This window comes from Symphalangus syndactylus, chromosome 14 (assembly GCF_028878055.3).
Source record: "Symphalangus syndactylus isolate Jambi chromosome 14, NHGRI_mSymSyn1-v2.1_pri, whole genome shotgun sequence".
In the NCBI taxonomy this organism is placed as follows: Eukaryota; Metazoa; Chordata; class Mammalia; order Primates; family Hylobatidae; genus Symphalangus; species Symphalangus syndactylus.
The window spans coordinates 38679035-38703792 of record NC_072436.2 but is presented as its reverse complement, the minus strand read 5'-3'; the positions used below and the strand labels follow the sequence as shown (position 1 = coordinate 38703792).

Sequence of the window (24758 nt, the reverse complement as noted above, 5' to 3'; positions counted from 1 at the left end):
AAAGTTTCTAAATCACTACAGACTTCTTTTCTTATAAATAACCAACCAATATGACATAATGCATATATATATGTGTGTGTGTGTGTGTGTCATGATTGTCATGATTATTGGCAGTTATCTGTTTAGTACTCTAAAAATGCATTCTTTGATTCCTTTTTTCTAAATCTAGTTTCATATGATATACCATAGGGGTCTCTCAGGTTCTTTTACGAAATAACTACCTCAGCAAACACAGCTTTAAAAAAAAAACAAAAAACAAAATAAAACACTTTCTAGATTAAGCTGTATCCCAATATGCTAACTGATGTGAACGAAGCATGTATCATTGATGTGCAAAACTTCTAGGAAGGAGAAATGAGACCCTGTGGGTCACCCTCATCCTTCCAACTTCTGCTTTCCATTAAGTGACTTCCCACAAGTCTCCTCATCAGAAACCTCCAAATTACCTAGCTAGCTGCTTTCTTTGTTTACACCTGCCCAATTTGACATACACACTTTTTCGTTCATAAATCTAATATCCATATTGGTGGACTTGATTCTTTGACCTCCACATGCGTTTCTTCATTATTTTCACCACCACTGTATTGTGACATCTGTACAATGTGTCAGACACTTGACTAATGTGTACAAATTCCTTCTTCATAAAAGCAGCCCCATGGCGTCCTCTCTCCCATAGACACTGTTTCACAGCTGTTCTTCACTCACATCAGTTTGAGTATCTATCATCTCTCATTTTGTCTCTATGCTTTCACTCATATTATGAGTTATTATCATAGGCTCAGCAGCCTATCTTACCTATTTTCCTCTCCAGGAGACAGTACTGAGCAGTAGATTAGAATTTTCCAGGATATGAACACTTTTACGTACACAACACTTTGTGGAGCTATTTTAAGTTTAACTACCCATAACACCACTATGTCTACGCTTTCCAGAGAAACAAGCTCTGAAATTTTATTGAATATAACCTATTGGAAAACTTCTTTAACTACAATGACAGTCTCTCCTTGATGCACCAAAATCTTCAGAAATAACTTGTGAAGACTTGAAAATATGTCAGTAATTGACATGAAAAATGAAGCATTGACATAATTTTTTGCAGGTATAAGTAAGTCAAGCTGAGATCCTTACTAGATCCAAGAAGAGCAAAGTATATTAGACCGGAAATAAATATGGAACAGAAACATTTTCATTTGTAATGAAAATTCCTCTATTTACAGTTTTCAGGAGAGAAAAAAATACACACACACACACACACACACACACACACACACATTCACACACAAAAACCAGAGCAATATGGCTTTACAGGGTGTTTCTTCATCAAAGGCCTATTTGTCATTTGACATCCGGGAACACTCTATAGGGATCAACAAAGGGGTTCTAAATTGTGATCTGAGTAGTTTAGAGTTTAACATTCACGAAGGGGAGCCGAGAGGACAAGTAACACTTTGACCATTGGCCATTTCCTCTCCTTACTGTTATTATCTGAAAAGCACACATTGGATTTTCTCAGAGTCAGGACATGTCAAAAAGACATGCTTTAAGGGGGAAACAGTTGCCATCAACACAGCCATGGGAGAGATATAGCTATGCTTGCTAGGATTTCCAATACTTCTGTTTCATTCCTAATATAGTACAAGTCAATAAAAGCAACCACATAAGCATATCCATGTTGGTATGTCATCATATTTAAGTCCATATGGTATCAGCATGAAGAGAGCATAATATGCTGTAGTCATCACATGGCATATCATGAGATCATACAATAAATCAAGAAATACCTCACTGGGTCAATGTGGATAGATCTGAAATATATATCACTGATTTTACAAAGACCAAGTTGCATACATTAAGTGCACTGCCTGAACTTTTCTACAAGTTTGTAATACACAAAATCAAGTTCTACATGTTATCTATGAATGTGCACTTATGTTGTAAGAGGTTTTTCATGTGCATTTGGGTGATTTCTTTTTTTTTAAATTAATTCAAGCTCTTGGTTACATGTCGGCAGTAAGCTTTAATATTATAGAAAACCCAAAACCGTAACAGCTCAGAATCACCATTTTAAAAGGCTGTGTCTACCAAAGAGTCAGGAAAGCATGACTACTTACTTTCTTCATTTTTAAAACTCAGAGGTACCTCATGCACACTCCCAAATAAAACTGCACAAGTTCCTTAGTTTAATTAGATCCCATTTGTCAATTTTGGCTTTTGTTGCCATTGCTTTTGGTGTTTTAGTCATGAAGTCTTTGCCCATGCCAATGTCCTGAATGGTATTGCCTAGGTTTTCTTCTAGGGTTATTATGGTTTTAGGTCTTACTTAAACATTTAAGTCTTTAATTTATCTTGAGTTAATTTTTGTATGAGGTGTAAGGAAGGGGTCCAGTTTCAGTTTCCTGCATAAGGCTAGCCAATTTTCCCAACACCATTTATTAAATAGGTAATCTTTTCCCCAGTGATTGTTTTTTGTCAGGTTTGTCAAAGATCATATGGTTGTAGATGTATGGTGTTACTTCTGAGGCCTCTGTTCTGTTCCATTGGTCTATATCCCTGTTTTGGTACCCGTACCATGCTGTTTTCATTACTATAGCCTTGTAGTATAGTTTGAAGCCAGGTAGCGTGATGCCTCCAGCTCTGTTCTTTTTGCTTAGGATTGTCTTGGCTATATGGGCTCTTTTTTGGTTCCATGTGAAATTTCCAGTAGTTTTTTCTAATTCTGTGAAGAAAGTCAATGGTAGTCTATAGCACTGAACCTATAAATTACTTTGGGCAGTATGGCCATTTTCATGATATTGATTCTTCCTATCCATGAGCATGGAATGTTTTTCCACTTGTTTGTGTCCTCTCTTATATCCTTGAGCAGTGGTTTGTAGTTATCCTTGAAGGGGTCCTTCCCATCCCTTGTGAGTTGTATTCCTAGGTATTTTATTCTCTTTGTAGCTATTGTGAATGGGCGTTCACTCATGATTTGGCTATTTGTCTTTTATCGGTGTATAGGAATGCTTGTGATTTTTGCACACTGAATTTGTATCCTGAGAGTTTGCTATGTTGCTTATCAGCCGAAGGAGATTTGGGGCTGAGATTATTTGGTTTCCTAAATATACAATCATGTCATCTGCACAGACAATTTGACTTCCTTTCTTCCTATCTGAATACCCTTTATTTTTTCGTCTTGTCTGATTGCCCTGGCCAGAACTTCCAATACTATGATCAGAGTGAACAGGCAACCTACAGAATGGGAGAAGATGTTTGCAATCTCTCCATCTGACAAAAGGCTAATATCCGGAATCTAAAAGGAACTTAAACACATTTACGAGAAAAGAACAAACAACCTCATCAAAAAGTGGGTGAAGGATATGTTCAAAAGAAGACATTTATTCAGCCAGTAAACATATGAAAAAAAGGCTCATAATCACTGATCATTAGAGAAATGCAAATCAAAACCACAATGAGATACCATCTCATGCCAGTTAGAATGGCAATCATTAAAAAGTCAGGAAACAACAGATGCTGGAGAGAATGTGGAGAAATAGGAATGCTTTTATATTGTTGGTGGGAGTGTCAATTATTTCAACCATTGTGGAAGACAGTGTGGTGATTCTTCAAGGATCTAGAACCAGAAATACCATTTGACCCAGCAATCCCATTACTGAGTACATACCCCAAAGATTAAAAATCATTCTACTATAAAGACACATGCACATGTATGTCTATTGCAGCACTATTCACAATAGCAAAGACTTGGAACCAACCCAAATGCCCATCAGTGATAGACTGGATAAAGAAAATGTGGCATATACACATCATGGAATACTATGCAGCCATAAAAAGGATGAGTTCATGTCCTTTGCAAAGACATGGATGAAGCCTGAAACCATGATTCTCAGCAAACTAACACAGGAAAAGAAAATCAAACGCCACATTTTCTCACTCGTAAGTGGGAGTTGAACAATGAGAACACATGGACACAGGGAGGGGAACATCACACACCAGGGCCTGTCAGGGGGGTGGGGTCCTAGGGGAGGGACAGCATTAGTAGAAATACCTAATGTAGCTGATGGGTTGATGGGTACAGTAAACCACCATGGCACATGTATACCTATGTAAGAAACCTGCATGTTCTTCACATGTATCCCAGAACTTAAAGTATAATACAAAACAAACAAACCAACTTTAATTCAGGTTGTTGGTTACCTGTAGGCAATGAATTGTAGTAGTATAAAAGATTCTAAGGCTAAAACAGCTCAGAATCATTGCTTTAAAACCCTGTATCTTCCAAAGAGTCACCAAAAAATGATTAATGACTTTATTCGTTTTCCAGAATCAGAGGTATTCACACACACCCAAACTCACAAACAAAAGCACACATGCACATACACATGCAGAAATTCAAGCTGGTAATCAGAGCATGTGATTGGGTGAAGATTCGAAGTTCTCAGTGTGACAACACTGACATAAAGAAGTTGAAGTTCTAACACAATTGTAATGTCAGCAGGTATAGCTTTTCTCTAGGTAAAGGACAGTATTGCAACCAGAAATTGAAGCACTGAAAAATATTTATAGTTTCAAAATTCACCTCCTTGAACCCCTAACATGCATACAAATTCCACATTGGGATCTTTATCACAACCTAAAAGGAAAAGCATCTGAGCTAGAGCTCACATTTTTAAAATTTCCTTTCCTTATTCTTCTAAATATCATTTTATAAGCATAGACACTAACAACAGCATCAGCATCATTTAGATCAAATCCTTCTATCTCATTGGGGTAAAAGAAGTAAGAATCAGAAGACTATGAACATTTCCAATATATTCACGTCCTTCTTTCCAGAAGAAATTTGTATTGGCAAATTTACCTTTTCCTGGAGGTGGTGAATCCTTCCTTCTTATGGCTACTTTTGAACTGGGATCTGCTTCTTTCAGGGTAAGCTGAATGAGTTTTAAAACATAATGATTAATATATCATGTATATATCACAAAGCATTTTGTTAATTAAAGATGAAAATACATTTGTTTACCGTGCATAAAGGAGGTCGCTCAGAAGATTCTACAAAGCAAAAGGGACACATAATTAAGTACGTGTAAATATGACACAGCCCACCATCCACTATGTAGTGTTTGTATCCAGCTGAAATCTTCATGCTTGGTCTTGAAACTGTTACCTATTAGGCTCTGGGTTGCTTTTGCTCTTGTTCTGGTTAGCATACAGACATGACAGGAATATACACATGGAAATCACAATATAGGTTTCATAAAACATGTAATCCAGATTTCAAGAGAGAGAGATTAGGTTTCACATGACTACAACTAACACAGAAAAGTACTTCTACCAATGTGATCCTCTTAACTGAAGCCAAAAAACGTGATGTTAAACAAGAGGACCAAATAGGACCCCAGAAGGATAAATGTCAAAGCCCATGGTAGAACGCTATGGTGTACCCTAAAGAAATCACCCAAGAACCATTTATACTAAAATACTACAATAGTTCTCCTGTCCTTCATTTTGTCCTCTAACTTAAAAACTATGAATTTCATTAAAATGTATCATTCACTTCTGCTTGCAGGATGTATTCTCAGTTCATTAGTTCAGATATCTACATACAGAAGCATAGTTAACAAAAATACTCATGTTGTCCACAGTCATACAGGCTTCTGGTGTTTTTCCATTTCCTGGATTCTCAACTTTAGCCCTCCTGCCATCTCTTCATTCACTTATGCAAAAAATGTATACATTACACTCCAAATACCTAATGTGTAATTAGATTCCCATAAAACAAATCTAACCAAAATATTTGAAACATCAGAGGCTTTTTTCATGTTAATCACCTTTTATATATCAAAATATTTGCCATGATTATTGACAGTTACATTTTAACAAACCTGCATGTTGTGCACATGTACCCTTAAACTTAAAGTATAATAATAATAAAATTAAAAAATAAATAAATAATACTTAAGAAATATATTTCTTGATTGTTTTGCTTCCACAGTCAGTTTGACATGCAGTGCATCGCATTTTGCTAACATGAAGCACCTATCCTATTGTTGATGTGTGACCCCTACAGAAAGAAGAATTGAGTCCCTGTGGTTTACTCTCATTCTTCCACCTTCTGCTTCCAGTAATCGCTCTGAAGCAACAATAATCCAATATTCTGTTCGAGTGTGAATATACCAGGTCCACATAAAGTGAGTTTTCTCAGGTTTCCTCATCAGAAATCCCCAAACACCTAGCCAGCTGCTATCTTTATTTACACCATCCCACCCCACTTGCACTCTTTTTTGTTGATAAATCTAATCTCACTATCTGGTCTTCATTCTTTGCCTTCCACATTTTGTTCTTCATTATTCTCACCACGCCTGTGATCAAACCAGTAAAATCTCATTTTTATAAATATGAAGATATGGTTTTCCTTTATTAGAATATAAAAGTTACAGAAAATGGACTAACTTGTACAAATTCCTTCTTCACAATAGCAGCCCCATGTCCTCCTCTCTCCCACAGACACACTGTTTCATAGTTTCTATTCACTCACATCAGTTTCATTGAGTATCAACTCTCATTTTATCTTTACGGCTTTAATAATATGACAACCTACAGAATGGGAGAAAATTTTTGCAACCTACTCATCTGACAAAGGGCTAATATCCAGAATCTACAATGAACTCAAACAAATTTACAAAAAAAAACAAACAACCCCATCAAAAAGTGGGCAAAGGATATGAACAGACACTTCTCAAAAGAAGACATTTATGCAGCCAAAAAACACATGAAAAAATGCTCATCATCACTGGCCATCAGAGAAATGCAAATCAAAACCACAGTGAGATACCATCTCACACCAGTTAGAATGGCCATCATTAAAAAGTCAGGAAACAACAGGTGATGGAGGGGATGTGGAGAAATAGGAACACTTTTACACTGTTGGTGGGACTGTAAACTAGTTCAACCATTATGGAAGTCAGTGTGGCGATGCCTCAGGGATCTAGAACTAGAAATACCATTTGACCCAGCCATCCCATTACTGGGTATATACCCAAAGGATTATAAATCATGCTGCTATAAAGACACATGCACACATCTGTAGACTACTTCTGATTGAAACTTGAAACTCTCGAAATGCGGCTGTGTTACGATTCCATGTTGGAGGGAGTCGGGATGTATGTATGTGCTTTGGACAAGCTGGTTCCAGTTACTGCTGCCAGACTTTTGTTTCAGAATGCATCCAGAAGAACTTATCAGGGATTTCAGTACAAACTAAGTATTTCCACAAGGAGCAGATAAGAAGACCACAGTTTTTCTCACACATTACCCTTAGGTTTTGACAATTCTGTAAAAGTGTGGGCACATGTACTCAGAAGTCAAGACCATTTTCCCTGACCCTGTGCACGTAGCTTCTGCAGTTACAAAAGAGTTACGCAGGATCTTGGTAGATTTGTTCCTCCATATTTGGACACCAGACATACCAATCACATCAATAGCCCACATTACATCTCAAAAATGGTTCTTTTGAAAAGGGTACCGCCAAAGAGCTTTTAAAAGTTAAATCTAATTGGCTTTTTAGTAATCTTACTTGTTAGAATTGATACTCCCTCCTTAAAATTCTCACATTTTTTATTTTTGCCACATCACTTCCTCTGACTCCTCTCCTACCTTTCTCTAGCCACTGCTCATTCTCCTTTACCAACTCTTTTCTTCCTGGGGGCGGGAGGGAATGTTGACATTCCCAGGGTTTTGTCACTGGATGCCTCCTCATTCTACATCTGCATCATGGACAGCTCATTGAGATTGATGACTTTGCCTAATAATTATAATAACATCATTCTACGTCTGCATCTCCAACCTCAGATTTGGAGGGAAGGGAAGTTTTTCTTCCCTGTTGACCAGCTGTACTTCTCCATTCAGTGAACACATCCTACTCCTTTCTCGCGTGCAGTATAAAGGCCAGTACACAACCTGGAAACCTATGAATGATCCAAGATTTCTCTCTCCCCACTAATGTTTACATCCAATGTTCACTAAATCTTATTAACTGTACCTCTTTTCTGCTTCTGCTTTATATTTCTACTGCCACCAAATAAATATGTTTATATTTCCTAGATCAACATGGCCTCTTCATTGATGGTTTTCACACGAAAAAAAGTCCCTATCAACTATTATTGTTTCTTTATAAATAAAAAATTAAGTAAAACAAATGAAGAAGGCATAAGGGAAAGAAAAAGACCAACATTTTAAAATGAGTAAATGGAGTAAATTTGCTTTATTTTACCATGGATGGGTGAACACCTTACACTAGATTGATAGTAGTTCAAGCACCCAACTACAAGGAAACTACAGCTTTAACTACTGCAAAAGCTTCCTTTCTCTAGCTTACTTTCTTGTACTCAGAATACAATATATAATATATGTAACATACCAAATATGTATTTTCAACAGCATGGGATTGGCAACATTAAATCCCATGTTGTTCAAGAGCCAACTGTAATTATTGATTCATTTACTAATTGCAAAGAATTTATTTTACAAATTAAATAGAAGTTCTAATTATATAAAAAGTCTAATTCATTATTATGTGACTATAAAAAAACATACAACATAATAACTTAAAAATTTGTTTTCTTATTTACACAAAAAGATAATCTAGAATATTAGGAACCATAATTAATAATTTTTTTCAAACAATACTGAGATTATAAATTACCTACAATTAACTTTTTAATTATAAAATCTAGACTACTAAGTATTTTTTAAACGTGTGCAATTTAAACAGTGATTTTTTTAAACTGCTTTTTTGTAATCAAAACATCTTTATTCTTTTTTATCTATGGTAGTACCATCAAGAGTAATTCACTATCAGAAATCTTACCTGGATTGCTATTTATAGAAAGCTCTTCATATTTGTTTCTTTTGTATTCAGAAATTAATTCGAAAATGCTATGCATAAAAATAAATGAAATTAATATTTTAATACTATTATCAAAAACATTTACCAAATATACTAAATTATTAGAGTATCTTGAACAATATCAGGATGTTAATTATCCTATACACTTCTCTTCTGTAAGCTCTACAAACTTCTTAGTACCTTTCTAATTAAATAATAAAAACAGGTGAAGTACTCATGAAGTGAAGGCAGTATAGCTCAGCAAACTATCTCACATCAGCTTGACATAATGGGAAGTCACCTTCCTGGCTCTTACTGGAAGGTCTTGGCTCTATAGCCAACAGGTATTTGCTCTTAAACAAGTTGCTTCTCTTAGGCACGATGTCTTCTTCTAGATTTTACTATCTTCTTTCACTAGGTTGTTATATAGGTTTAATGAAGTAGCATTTTTAACATTCACAGAGAAATAGTAAAGCAGTGGAATTTGTTCTTGAACTTTATTGCTGAAACTATTTGGAAATCCCAAATCAAACCCAATGTGTATTTTTTCATAGGTTCTAATATTCAAATGCTTCAGTTTAAGAAAAATGTTAAGTCCTAATTCTGCTTATTGTTCTATTTGTGGCTTATAATTCAGGGCATCTCAACTATTTCATAATTCATAAATAAATTTATGAATACATTATTTCATTAAAATAGGTAATGCGACTGTTCACTATTATTGAGCTCATCAATTCCAAGGGCAGAAAACTAACAGATGTCAAGATCTGGCTTGGGCTACCACTGTTACTTCTCTACAGACTCTAACGAACCAGCAGATGTTTGCTAGAATGACGGCTAATCTCCATCAGTGATGTTATCTCCAATTGACACGGAAGACAAAACCCTACTTTCATTTTTTTTAAGTTCCCTGAAGTAGATGAAAGTTGACATTTTCTCATTTCCAAGATAGATACTAACAAAATATTTACACAACACCCCATGTGTTACTTATCTCCATTCTCAGTTTATAGATCACCTTACACAAATGTTTTTCTAGTGAAAAATCACAATTCTAATATAAGAGGCCACTCATTTTGTTTCGATTCAAACTGTGACTTAGCTAGCCAGCAAACAGTCAAATGACCTTCCCGTGACTGCAAAATATGAAATGCTTCACCATGCTAATTTTCTCTGTATTGTTCCAATTTTAGTATTTGTGCTGCCAAAGCAAGCACAAAGCCTTACTTTTACCTATAAATGCTGATAAGTCATGGATGAGGGTTAGCTCTGTTAAATCTTACTAACCAACTTGAGACTTAGATAATTCCGATGAATGGCTTCCTGTGAGGTAGAATCCGAAAATATTTTACAAACTTGAGATAGTGATGCAAGCAGCTTGGGAGATCTTCATTATTATAGAAAACAGATCACTTGAGGGGCCAACCACAAGTTGATGCCTCCTACTCTAAGGAAGGATGGCACAAAAGCTTCCACTACCTGAGAAAAGCTCTTACACTGTTTATTTAAAAAGTCTCAGGGTACAGATCTGGTAGCAATAAAGAAAAAAACTGTCATCTCTTTCTATATTATTTGAATATCTCTGACAGTTTAGAACTATCCCAACTAATATTTGCTTTGAAGAGAAAAAAAAAAAGGGACTCAAAAAATAACTCACCATGAAGGTCTAGAAGCCCAGGTTAAAATGTGGGCTTTACATCAGGTTTTGAGTGTGGGTGAAAGTGTCAATTTGCTCAGTGTGTATGTTGATAAAGTTAGAATATCCAGCTAACAGAGCAAGGTTCTGCTGTTTTGCAAACAATGGCTGAGCATATAAGTATGTGCAAATGAACTAAAAAAAATAGTTGTAACTTTGAAGCCTTTTTATGGATCAACATGAAGATTGAGGGATCTCAAACAGAAAGAGCATCCTGGTGGCAAAGGTTAATCATTACCAGACTGCAAGAGTACTTTCAATGGCAAGAAAGCAGCAACAGAATCAATGAAAACAAAGCAATGATTAGAATGTCCTTTCCCCTTCTCCTTCTGACTTGTAGACACTGATTGTCTTCCTTGGACTTAGGGAACCCCTTAGGTTCTTGAAAAATTCAATGATCAGGCTATAGTAGATGGTCCCCAGTACACAGCACAAGATTTTTTGATAAACTGGACATTTTGAGACCCAAATAACTAATTAGAAAAATCAAAGATGTGAAACTACTTTATCCTATGCATAGGGGTTATACTTGAAATAAAATGTACAACATTGGAATCCCTAAGGAGAAAAGTCCTAAAAGTTCCAATATCAAGAATCCTGCACCTAAAGCTACTTATCTAGCCTTTTGCTTGATTTCTGGCTGACAAAGTTGCACAACTCTCAAAAACTTAAAAACTTGAAAATTTGTCACTTGAAAACTACTTGAACCAAACTATGAAATCTCACCTGATATATAAGATGCAATTGTTACAATTATTTTAAACTTCAATTTAGTGTTCACTAGTCTTTTTATGTAAAGACTTACACTCTATTCTCAGCCTCAATGGCATAATCTTCTGCAGTCTTTCCATACGCATCTCAAGAAAACACATCAATATTGTGCTGCAGAAGAAGAATGACTGTATCTTTTTCTCCAAGAGTAACAGCAAGTATGAGGGCTGATCTAAAATAACAGAGAGGTAATTAAAAACTTTAATGACATTTTAAAAGCTAAGTTTATATACTTTATCAACTTAATATGTTGCCTGTCCATGTAGAATTAACCCAATTACGTGTACTAAGAAATAAGCATCTTGGGTGCTCAAGGGTTTATCTTTGCAAGTTACCACAAAGGTTAAAAGCAAGGAACAAAAAGGAAGCCTCTTGTCCCACTGTGGTGTGACATAAAGTTGCTAACTTAAAGTCCTTTGATGGGCAAGAAACTATGCTCAGGCCACCTATCTACAGTAGGCAAATTTCAGTGAAAAATTATTCATTTCTTCCCTAGTCTGATACTATATATTATAATGCAAAATCAGCTAAAGGGTCAGATAAGAGCTATCTGCAGGCTTAAAACAATAATATTAATAGGAATGCCAATAGTAGTAGGTGTAGCTTCAGTTAATGATGCTGATAAGCATGTGCTAGGCATTTAAATAAACACTATATATGGAGGATAATAATATATCCTTTAAGGGTGGTTGTGTATAAGTAACATCATATATATATAAAATATATATTGTATATTATATATTATCTATAAAATAGATATATATATCTATTTATACTGTAAAACAACAGCAACAATTTATAATCACAAAATTACATATTTATCAACTGAACTGAAAACCTTATGTATATTATATATTATCTATAAAATATATATTGTATATATTATATATAATATATATGATGTTACATTATATACTTACACATTACAATGTGTGTACATAATATATGTTATATACACACATATATGTGTGTGTATATATATATATATATATATATATATATATATAAGCACATACTTATATGCTCAGCCACTGTTTCCAAAACATCAGCACCTTGCTCTGTTAGCTGGACATTCTAACATTACATATATATAATGTTACTTACACACAACCACCCTTGAAGGATATATTATTACCCTCCTTTTCACAGAAGAAAAGATACTTGGTGATAAGTAATGTTACCAAGGTCACACATCTAGCAAGTGGGAAAGCTAGGGATTAAACCCAATCCTGTGTGAACCTAAAGCTTGTCTTCATTAAAGTAAAGTTTTATCCGTTTAAAGCTATCTTTTCTCCCTCTCCCCATATCAATTAAAAACAACATCAAGACACAGTAGAAATGAAAAACTAACATGAAACCCCTTTAGCTAACATAAGATCATACAATCAAAAGCATCACATTATTACATTATAAATAACACCACATCATATTACAAATAACAAACATCTATCAATATACAGAGCTTTCTATATATAGAAGCCTTTTATGTGTATAATGTCTATAGAGAGAGACGAATCCTGCTATACACTGTTCTTTATGTTACTCCGTCCAAATAATTGTTTTTCTACCTAAGTGATAATCTGTGTTGATATTTCTCACTATATCCCAATGATTAAAAGTTAGTCTTCTTATTAATACAATATTTGTGATTGAGTGACCGCTACCACTCTAAAATGACACTCAGGTTTAAAAACAACACAATAAGAACTAAGGTCTGTACCTGCTAAGATAATCAATTGCATTTATATTTGCATTTTTCTTCAATAAAACTTCCACCATTTTCAGTTTTCTTTTACTCACGGCGAGTAACAGTGGTGGATATTTATACTGTAAAACAACAGCAACAATTTATAATCACAAAATTACATATTTATCAACTGAACTGAAAACCTTATGTAAGATCCTGTAAGGACATAAGAGGTAGTCCCTTTCTTTTCACTCCTCGGTGCTTTTCTATGTTCTGCTCCTTCCCCTGGAAACAACCTCCTCTGCCTCACCACAAGAACTCCGGTCATCTCCAAAACTCACTTCAAACATTTCCCAGTTCCAAGAATCTTTGCTTCTGTCACAGCATTTAGCATGGCGTGTTTCAAGGATTTTATTGTTTCCCACCTGAACCAAGAGCTTCTTGAGGAAAAGAGCTGTATTTTTTTCTCTATGTCCCCAAACTCTAAGACACAGTAATAAATGTCTCAGGTATTTTTATTAATGATCTAAATTATTATCTATAGAGCAATGTTTCTTAAACTGTTAATATATTCCAAAGGATATTTACTTAACCAGAAGTTGAACATTATACCCCAAAAGAAAGACTCCATGATCACCCATGTTTGAAAAATGTTACAAAACTGTGCATTATGTGTCTAGTATTTGAGAAATCTTTTGAACTTCACCTAATCCCTATTTGTAAATACTTATTTTGGAGAACATTAACATTTGAGAAATGAGAGTTTCAGGGATACAGTTGTGAGAGCTTACCAGTAAAGGTGGAGGTTTCCTCTGGGTGATACACACTTGCCTCATTCTCTTCTATCGATGGTGTCAGAATCTCAGATGACAATGTCAGGTGCTCCTGATCCCAGGAGCTTTGTCATCTGAGATTCTGACACGATTGACAGTTCATTTGAAGCCTATCTCTTTTTAATTCGGAGGGCCGGGCTCTGAATTAATAGAGATAGGCTTCAAATGAACTTTCACTGCTTATTACTAAATAGTCCATGAGTTCTCTCTAGTAATATTTTTATCTTAGCTGTCAGAAAGCTCTGTAGGAAATGTTATTCTCAATTACAATCTTAGGACCCTGATGCAAATATTTATGTAATTATAATCTTAGGACCCTGGTACATAACTCCTTTAAAAATTTATTTGTATTCTAGTTTCCATATTAATTCTTACTTTTTACATTTTAGGTAAAATATAAATCAGAAATAAAAATACAATGGCTTATCAATTAAAGCTCTAATAATGACCTATATGAATTATTTATAGCATAATGAAAGCCACTAAATTATTTGCATCTTTTATTTATTTATTTATTTATTTATTTATTTATTTATTTGAGATGGAGTCTCACTCTGTCGCCCAGGCTGGAGTGCAGTGGTGCCATCTCGGCTCACTGCAACGTCTGCCTCCCAGATTCAAGCACGAGCAATTCTTCTGCCTCAGCCTCCCGAGTAGCTGGGACTACAGGCGTGTGCCACCACACCCGGCTAATTTTTTGTATTTGTAGTAGAGAGGGGGTTTCACCGTGTTAGCCAGGATGTTCTCAATCTCCTGACCTCGTGATCCACCCGCCTCGGCCTCTCAAAGTGCTAGGATTACATGTGTGAGCCACGGCGCCCAGCCAATTACTTGCATTTTTAGGAGGCAATGCTGAAGAGAAAAATATAACGTTGCCTGCAATATGCATAACCTATGCAACTATACCACAATTCAGCTTAAAAAGCTTACATGCATTCTAATGGGAAGATGATTATTTATGGTATATATAAAGAAAAATAGTTTATAAAACACCACCATCTAAATTCAAAAGTTCAACCCGATTACCAAGGGATTTATATAAAATATAGACTCTATATTTAAATAAATATAAAATGTCTTGAAAACCTTGAAATATTTACTAAAATATATTATAAAACAGGGCCTGTAAAGTCATCCCTACAGAGGCAAGGGAGATGACCTGAGGAAGTGAAGTACCTAGGTAGGCACAGTAGCAAAATGGAGACCACATGCCTCATAGAAAGGGGCAACCTCTGCATAGCATCCTAAACGTGAGATAGGCTCAAGGGACACCAGATTGGATTCTTGAAGAGAAGCCTGGAATCCAGATCTGTGCATGAGTCTCCTAAACCTTCCATGTTGAGACCATTTATAGAGGCAAACTAAACACATCTATGGGACACATTTAGACTACAGACCTTGTATTTTTATATTTGCTATGGATATGTCTCCAAGCGATTGTATATAAAACAAGTATTTTCATGTAAAATACGTCCTTTCTTTAGTTTCAGATTTTTTTTTTCCAAAATAGGCCCAAGAATGCAATAAAAATTGTTACTAAGAGTCATAATACCCACTTTGAGCACTTTTACAACATTCATTCATTTATAATTTGTTTAATTTTCCCACATTGTTCACCAAATGGGTAATTAGTTCATAGGACAGCTGCAACTAAATTATTAAAATAATATTAAATTATTATTCTAGTTTCTATATTGTAACCTAATTTCTTTTATTTTACGTAAAATATAAATCAGAAATAAAAATGCAATGGCTTATCAATTAAAGCTCTAATAATGACCTATATGTATTCTCTGTATTCTTACTAACTTCATGGTTTTCAATGTTTAAAACTGCTATCCTGATTATGCCATAGTTCTATGTACTTAACTGACATACTGAGGCAGTTCGCAATAGAGCTTCAGCTTTAAAAAATGGTTTAGAATTTTTTACTATTGTAATTGAGAGAACCCTGCTTTTAATAATGATGTATTGACCTAATCACCAGAATGATAACAAGGAGACTCAGAGTCCTGAAAGAGTCAGTCTCTACTATTAAGAGTCCACAATAGCAAATTTCTAGTGACCCTATGAATGGCAGCAAATAAGTGATGGTGGCAAGGAAAAGGTGTTATTCTTATGCTGATAGATACTGCAAATAATAGTCCTTTTAACTTCCCAACCACAGAGGTAGAGACAGATAAGGGTCAGGCTAATATTATTGGAAAGGAGAAATTTAAAGGAAGCAGCATCTATCATCCAACTCTTCTAGAGATTTTTTACGTGTTTGAGATATGGGAATTTATATTACACTTATTTATTCAGTGGTTCTTAACCAGCAGCATATCAGTGTCTCAAGACATTTTTTATTGTTGTTGTTGTTGTTGTTGTTGGAGACAGCGTCTTATTCTGTCGCTCTGGCTAGAGGCACCACCATGCCCAGCGTCAAGGAAATATTTTAAAACATACATGTCCAGTAATATTTAATAGCAAATATTAGATTTACTGTATTAAAATTTTCAGGGGCTATCCTAGACTTAGAGATTTGCTTGTAATTTCCCCAGGTTACTGTCATGCACAATTCTAACTTCGAACCAGCACAGTTGATAATCGCTTCAGTCTCATCTCTCACCCACGTGGCAAATTCCCTTTATCATTTGGGATTTGGCCAAAAAGAGGAAAGAGCAAAAGATAGAGCCATTCACTGAAAACTTCATTTACTTTTCCTGGGTAGGGGTAGAGAAGAGACTAGTAAACTCAAAATCCAATTTGAATTCACTATTTATAAGCTCCTTATCTCCCACCTGCCCATCAAGACATTCTGGACTTGAGAGTAGAGTTTAGATGCTTATCTAAGTGGCTGTTTCTGCCAGAATTGAATAATGTCCATTAATTGTGTGTTCTCTCTGCTGAAGTGTGTGCCACTTCATCACCACTATTCACTGCCAACCTGGTTTCCTCAGAGTCCTCCCAAAATTGATCCCTAGGCAATTTTACAACTCACAAACTCTTTCCCAAAGTAAGAATAATTATCCCCAAAACTGAAGCGATCCTTGTCTAAACATATAAATTGAAAACAAACAACAAAACACACAAAAACCCTCTCCACAGTATTTTCCCTCATTACCTTATTTCCAAATTAGCTTGTGCATTTCTGATTGCTCTCCTTTTCTTCATTTTTCCCTCTTAAGCCTTTCCACAGAGGAATCACTTTCAAATGAAATCACCTTCACATACAATACTTGTCAACAGCAACAAGATGTACATTTATTGTGAAATGCTTTAATTTTCTTTGAAATTTAAAATAAAGCCTATTTATAAGGGCCAATTTTACTTTCCTGTGTCACTTCACACTGATTAGAAAAAAAGTAATTTAGTGGGAAAACACTTAACTATTACCTTTCCCAAATTCAGTTGTCATGAATTATAAATTCATTGTAATTCATTTGTTTTCATAATTATTTACCGCAAGTGCATGAAAAAAAGCTGTACCCTATAATGCTTCTTTAAAAGTTCCAATATTTAAAGTAAAATCTTAGACAGTTAAGGCATTTCAAAATATTTTCATTGAAGGAATGTTTGAGCTTCCAAATATGAAAAATTGACCCTTACATGTGTCAATGTTAAAATAAATGCATTTCAGATAGTTTGAAAATAACGTTGGTTGACCTATACCTTGCTGCATTCTTCAATATTTGTACCATATAAAAGTTTTTCTATCATGGATGTATCTTCATTATACACAGCATAGTGTAGAGCAGTCCTTCCAAAGACATCCGTAATATTTGGATCAGCGCCATTTTGCAGCAGAATAGTTGCACAAGCCTCCTGCTTCAGTTGCACAGCCTGTCAGTATTAGACTGAGAAACATGCAAATACTGAAAAATCAAAATAAACACTCTGTAGGATTTACCAACTAGTTATATAGTGGTATTCCAATGAGATAAATTCATTTTATCCTATGTACTTAAACCAAATCCATCTCATGCTCAAAGAGTCAGCTACTATATACCTTGATCAGAGGTGTCCTGCCTTCACGGTCGCAGAGGTTAAGCTCACATCTTCCGGACACCAGGAGAAATACCATTTTCGGTTGGCCAGTGGCACAGGCCAAATGTAGGGCAGTCCTGTGAGAGTGACAGGACTTTTTAAAACATGTAACTGTAAGCATTAATTAGCATGTTATTTCTCTGTCTTCAAAACAAACATGTAATTTTCTTGTGAAGAAAGTACAACATTTGTTAGCACTTATTACTCACCACATTAGTGAAAGAGCAGGTTATTTAATAGAAAAAGCTTGGCTTTTGGATTCAGTTTAATTGGGGCTTAAAATTTACTGTAAGCTCTGTCACTTAGCTGTTATTTAGCCTTTCTTTGCTTCAATTTCCTTATCAATAAAATATATAAGAGAATAGTAGCTATCCCACAGAACACTGCTGTGATGCTTACATAAGAATCTATGTACAGCATTTAGAACACTTTCTAACACAAATAACAGCTCAATAATTTTTAGATATTACTACTTACAAAGACATTTTAATTAAGTAAAATGATACAAGCATATCTACACTGAGGTATCTATTAAACATTAGATGTATCATTGTATTTCAGTAATTCTCAGATGCTCATTTTCTCACTATTCTCTTATATAAGCTACTATTCTCTTATATATTAACATCTCCTGACACTGGAATACTGTTTACAATTCATTATTTATTACAATCATAACTGACAACATTTTAAACATTATCTTATTGATATATAAAGTAATGTGGCATCACCCAATCCATGATGCCTTACGTTAAGTGGGATAGAGTACATAGAAGAGGCAGTTCTACTCATATAGTTGGCACATAAATAAAGTACTGTGGAAAAAGAAGGCAAAAATAAAACAACAAATTTTTAAAACAAAGTAATTCTTACTTCAATTTTCAAAAAACAAAAAATCCAAAGAAAACTCAGGATTCAATGAATAGGTATGGCTCATTTTTTTCAATACTTACAGAATGTTATGTAAATTAGGTATTTGCAATGATTAATAGTAGTATTTGAGACTGTCATAAGTTTTTGAAACGGCAGTTAAAGCTTCTTTTACTATTTTCTAACTTCAGAATTGCTTTTGTTTAAAAAAAAAAAAAAAAGGAATAAAAGATCCAATTGGGATTCAGTCCTATTGCTTCCATTTTAAATCTCAGCTTGCTCAGGCTAGGCAGGTAAACATGAAGTTGTTAAGGGTGGAAGAGTCCTGAGAGATGGTGGAATGTGTCTGCTACATAATAGGTATTCAGGTTATGCTTGATGAATAACTGGATTGAAAGAATGCATACATACAGTTGGGGAGTTTATTATGAAAAAAACTATAAATTAAAGCAGTGCTTTTGGAATAGTGATAATCACTTATATTTGCTCGTTTTCATTTTCATGAGGACACTGATAAACTAAAATAATTAATTTAAAATTGTTTGCATATATGTAATAAAACTATAATAAAAACCTATTTATATACTAAAATCTATGCATAATAAAATAATCAAGCACAAATAAAAATATTCCCTCTGCCTCTGAAGAGGCTAAAAGTTCACAGAAAATACCAATAAACAAAAAAATAAAAATAAGGCCAGGCACAGTGGCTCACACCTGTAATCCCAGAACTCTGGGAGGCCGAGGCGGGGGGATCACCTGAGGTCAGGGGTTTGAGACCAGCCTGGCCAACATGGTGAAACCCCATCTTTACTAAAATATACAAAAATTAGCTGGGCATGGTGGCGCACACCTGTAATCCCAGCTACTCAGGAGGCTGAGGTGGGAGAATCACTTGAACCTGAGAGGCAGATTGCAGTGAGCTGAGATCATGCCACTGCACTCCAGGCTGGGCGACAGGGTGAGACTCCATCTCAAAAATAAACAAACAAATAAATAAATAAATAATAAAATAAAATAGGAAGTGAGAATTATGTTTTTCTTTGCAAGATTTATATTTCTTCTTTTCCCAAGGATAATTTCATTAATAAAAAACATTTACTAGAAGTTTTAAACATACTGATCATTTATACATCACAAATAAGAAAAAATGTCACAATACACCTGCCAGAAAAGAAGAAATGTTATATTTTGTACACATATTTGGCTTACAAACACCATAGACTGCTTGTGTGTATGTATAATCAAACCAACTTTTTTTCAGAGTACATCTTCACACCTCAACATACATCTGTATCTACTGACATCTGCAAAGGTCCCATATTGTCCCATCCTATGGATGCACTGAAATTTATTGATAAATTTATAAAATATATAAAATCCATTATAAGGAGTTTTCCAAATACATTGCTATTTTAAGCAGTGCTGAGAAAAACAAACTGCATGTATCTCTATTTCCTAGAGATATTTTAGTATAATGGAATTGATGGGTGAAGGGCACATACATTTTTAAAGTGTGATACCTACCAACAAAGTGTCTATTTGAAAAGTCATCAGAAACGTAAACTTTAAACAGCAGTATATGTACTGCTACTCTTTACCCTCACAAACTTGTGGATAGAAAACAGTATTTCATTCCTTTTTTAACTTAAATACCTTCTCCTCCCAAGAATACTAAATATTTTTTCCCATGTGCATAGGTTGCTTGAATATCTGAAAAAAAATGCTTTGCTCTATTTTAAATGAGAGTTCTTGTTTATTTGAAGAATTTCTCTGTAAAATGAAAATCACTTTTTTATCTAATATGTATATACACATATTGTCCTTTGTTAATTTTTTCTTATAAACTGGATGTTTTTTTATTTTGCTAAATCGACCTTCAGAATGTGTGCTTGTGATATTTGTAGGAATATAAACATGTATCAATATAAGTAGGCATTTGTGTTTTTTTCTGTTATCTTTCTTATTTTGTGCATTTAAAATTTTTAATCTACATTCCATAACGAACTTATTTCTGTGAAATAAAAATCTAGCCAGATTTCTCCAAATAGTTAGCAGGCACTTCATTTATGAGTAATTCATCTTTTCCTACTAATATGAAATGTCACCATTATCCAATTCTATTAGATTGGTGCAAAAGCAATTGCGGTTGTCGCCATTACTTGTAATTGCGGCAAAAACCGCAATTGCTTTTGCACCAACCTAATAAATTCTTACACATATTGGTGTGTTCCTGGATTTTCTAACCTGTTCCATTCACTGATTTGTTGTTTCAGCTGTTAGTAAATAACTTGTGGAAATTAACAGCACATTTTCATATCTAGAAAGGCAAGTCTTTTTTGACTCCATTTCAAAAGTTTTCTTAATGTCATCACAATAGTAAAAGACAGCATGAGTGATTCAAAAATGTTAACACTTTGATAACTTTATTTGGATTATGTAAAATTTGTAAACATAGAGCTCAGAACTTTAGAAAAATGTGTCTTTCTATTCAAGAACACAGACCATCTTCCCACTTCAAAGTTTCCCTCTAAGGTCCCTCAGTGAAAACCACATTGACATAGGTGTCCACTGATATCAAATAAATATTGGATTTTTATCCAAAAAATTTTTAGTCAGGAAGTCGATATATTATGGAAATGATTTCTCTCATTATGCACCTTTCCATAATGTATGTAACATTATGCTTTAAAATGTGTACATTAAAAATAAAATGCTGTACATGCTGAATTTTATTAGTGAAATCACTTTAAAATGATTTATAAAGAAGAAGCACGGTGAGTGATTGGAAACCAGCTGAAGTTTTGTTTTAGTTCTGCTGCTCGTGAAAATGGCCTGGGTGCTCGCCCCCGCCAAGGTTTCCACATCCCAGGTGCGGCTGAGCCTGCCAGGAAAGGAAGTCCAGCTCCTTTGGTGACAGGACTTGCCCCCCTCACCTCTGCACCCCTTTCCCCCACCCCACTCACCCCACACCTCACCCCCACCTCCAGTCCTCTATCCCATTGAACTCTCACCCCATTTCCCCATCCCACACCGTCCACGCCCCTACCCTCCAAGCCTTCATTCCATCCACCTCAGCCCATTCACACCCCCACCCCATGCACCCCCTACTCCCCACTCCCATCCCCCAACTCACTCCACACCCCGCCACCCCATATACCCCCAACTCCCCAGGCCCTGCTCCACTCACTCCCACCCCAGCCAGGCACCCCCTAGCCCCCGTCCATACCCCGAGCCTGGGACCATCCGCCCCGCAGCCCTCAGCCTGGAAGGGGGTACTTCTCCACATCCACAGGCCTCCTCCCGCAGCCCCGGCTCCCGGCCCCCATTACCTTTCCTTCTTGTCTCTCTCATTGGCATCATGATACGTGAGCAGAAGGTACTCCAGTTTCTCCAGATTACCATAGAAGACAGCTCTGTGGATCGTCCTCAGATGAGACGATTTAATGTGGTATTGGGGAAATGAGAAGCCATCCCAGCACAAGCGCTCCCTGAGGGTGGGCCACCTCTCCGGCTCGTAGTCTTCCACAATTGTCGCTGCAAATTGCAGCCTGGGAACGCTCCAGCCCTATTTCAGCTCGCCTTCGGGGATCGCCGCCTCCGAAGCGCAACAACAAGCAACGCAGTCTGTCCACGGGCCTTCGCACAGACTCTCAGCGACTCCCGCCTCTCAGCAGAAACGCCCAACAGAACCCTTAGGACGAGCGAGCACGCGCACCTTAGCCGGCCCCGCCCAACAGGCCCGAGGCGGAGAAACCGCCCTAACGGCTCTCTCGCCGCGCCACGTGCAGGCGGCGGTTGCTGCGGAGGCACCGCGGCCTGGTGTGGCTCCCTGGAGCGCGAGGCGCGCCCTGCCCCAGGGCTTGTATGACTGTCGCCCGCGAGCTCTTCTCCTCTTCCACCGGCTCCAGACGCGCGGAGCCCCCCGCGCTGGGCCCTCTGCAGCCCAGGGATGGGGTTGAGTGGTCCTTCTCCCCCTGGTGCCGCCGCTGGGCCCACAGCCCGACTTCGCCACTGCGTCGCCCCCGGGGTCCGCGCTGATGGGCGCGAGGCGGGAGCACGGAATCCGGGGTTGCCACCGCTGCAGCCAGCGCACCACTTGCAAGTGGCAGCTGCAGCTCGGGCTCCGGCGGGGGCTGGCGGGGCTCTCCTGGGATGGCCTCCTGGGCCCTGAGTGCGCCGCCCATCCCTCCGGCCGGAGGGTGCGCTCCTCCTGCACCCCGGGCCAAAGCCCATGCCCGGCGCTCCTGCCGCAGACTGCCTGACTTGCCGCTGCTGGACTGGCCCCGGGGTCCGCGCGGCTGGAGGCGCAGTCCTGGTCGGGGATTCCCAATCCTCGGCGACCCCTGCTCCATGTGTTGGTGGTGGCTGCAGCTGCAGCGCCCGTGGGCTGACGTGGCTTCCCGGAGCTGCGGCAGACCGCGCCCAAGGGCCCCACAGGCTGCGCCGCCCTTGCCAGCTGCTCCTGACCCGCGCCCAGAGCGCAGGACCTGGCGCTTGGCACTCTGCAGCCACGGGGATGAGGCTGAGCGCCGATTCTTGGCCTCGTGGCGCCGCTGGGGCCACAGCCTGACTTCACCACCCTGTCGCCCAAGTCGTGTGATGGGCACGTGTGAGGAGGGGCAATCGAGGTTCCCATGGCTGCTGCCTGCATGCCACTCCGTGGCCACTAGGATAGGGCTGAGGAGCCGCCAGGGGATGAGCACGTCGTGGCCATCGGGATGGGGCTGAGAGTCTATCTTTATCCTTATGCACCTGCCCAGCCGACTTCCCGACGGCCACTACCTAAGCGTCCTGTCAAGGAGTCTTTGCTGTTGGGGTGGGGATGGGGAGGGCATGGAGAATCAGGGATGGTCTGGCCATTGCTGCTGGTGCCTGACGTGCAGGTGGCAGCTGCACCTAGGGCACGGGCTGGTAGGTCTTCTCTTTTGGATGGTCTCCAGGTGGCCCATTGTGCCGTGGCCAAGCCCAAGGGTCCACTCCACCTTAGCCCGCACTAGGAGTCCAGGGGCCACAGTCACGGGTACTGCTGGCCAACCAGAAGGGAATCAGCAGCCAGTTCAGCTTTCCTGCCTCTGCAGGGCCTGGTTGACAGCGGTGGCAGTGTCTGGGGCCAGAGTCCGCTGGTTGGGGCAAGGAGTGGGCAGATAGTGGTTGCCTGGCCACTGCAGCCCAAGGGAGACATGCAGGTGGCAGCCGCACTATAGGTGCAAGAGCAGGCTAGCAGGGTTCCCCTGGGACGGCCTCCGGGTCGCTGAGTGTACTGCCAACCTGGCTTAAGAGTCCACTACTACTCCACCCTTGCCTGGAGCACAGACCATGGCACTGGGCACTCTGCAGCCACGCGCATGGGGCTGAGGGGTGGTTTCCTGGGGTGAAGCCACTGACACACTGACTGCCTGACTTCATGCCATGTGAATAATTGCAACCATGTGAAGAATTTCATTAAATGTAAATTAAGCACATATATTAAAAGAACAAAGCTGGAGGCATCACGCTACCTGACTTCAAACTATACTACACGGTTACAGTAATCAAAACAGCATGGTACCAAAACAGATATATAGACCAATGGAACAGAACAGAGGCCTCAGAAGTAACACCACACATCTACAACCATCTGATCTTTGACAAACCTGACAAAAAACAATCAATAGGGAAAAGATTACCTATTTAATAAATGGTGTTGGGAAAACTGGCTAGCCATATGCAGAAAAATGAAACTGAACCCCTTCCTTACACCTTATACAAAAATTAACCCAAGATGGATTAAAGACTTAAACGTAAGACCTAAAACCATAAAAATCCTAGAAGAAAACCTAGGCAATACCATTCAGGACATAGGCATGGGCAAAGACTTTATGTCTAAAACACCAAAAGCAATGACAACAAAAGCCAAAATTGACAAATGGGACCTAATTAAACTAAAGAGCTTCTGCACAGTAAAAGAAACTATCATCAAAGTGAACAGGCAACCTACAGAATGGGAGA

General features: G+C 37.8%; 1 protein-coding gene across 1 annotated transcript in view; it reads right to left on the bottom strand.

Moving 5' to 3' along the window:
• LOC134732385 (uncharacterized) overlaps positions 1–23406 on the bottom strand; it is a 28556-nt gene extending 5150 nt beyond the window's left edge. The window contains 9 exon segments of the mRNA XM_063617038.1: positions 4856–4928; positions 5018–5046; positions 8864–8931; positions 11383–11520; positions 13069–13175; positions 17523–17693; positions 17860–17974; positions 22100–22335; positions 22486–23406. Coding sequence (XP_063473108.1) covers positions 4856–4928; positions 5018–5046; positions 8864–8931; positions 11383–11520; positions 13069–13175; positions 17523–17693; positions 17860–17974; positions 22100–22335; positions 22486–23406 — 1858 coding nt within the window.
• Between the last annotated feature and the right edge of the window lie 1352 nt (positions 23407–24758).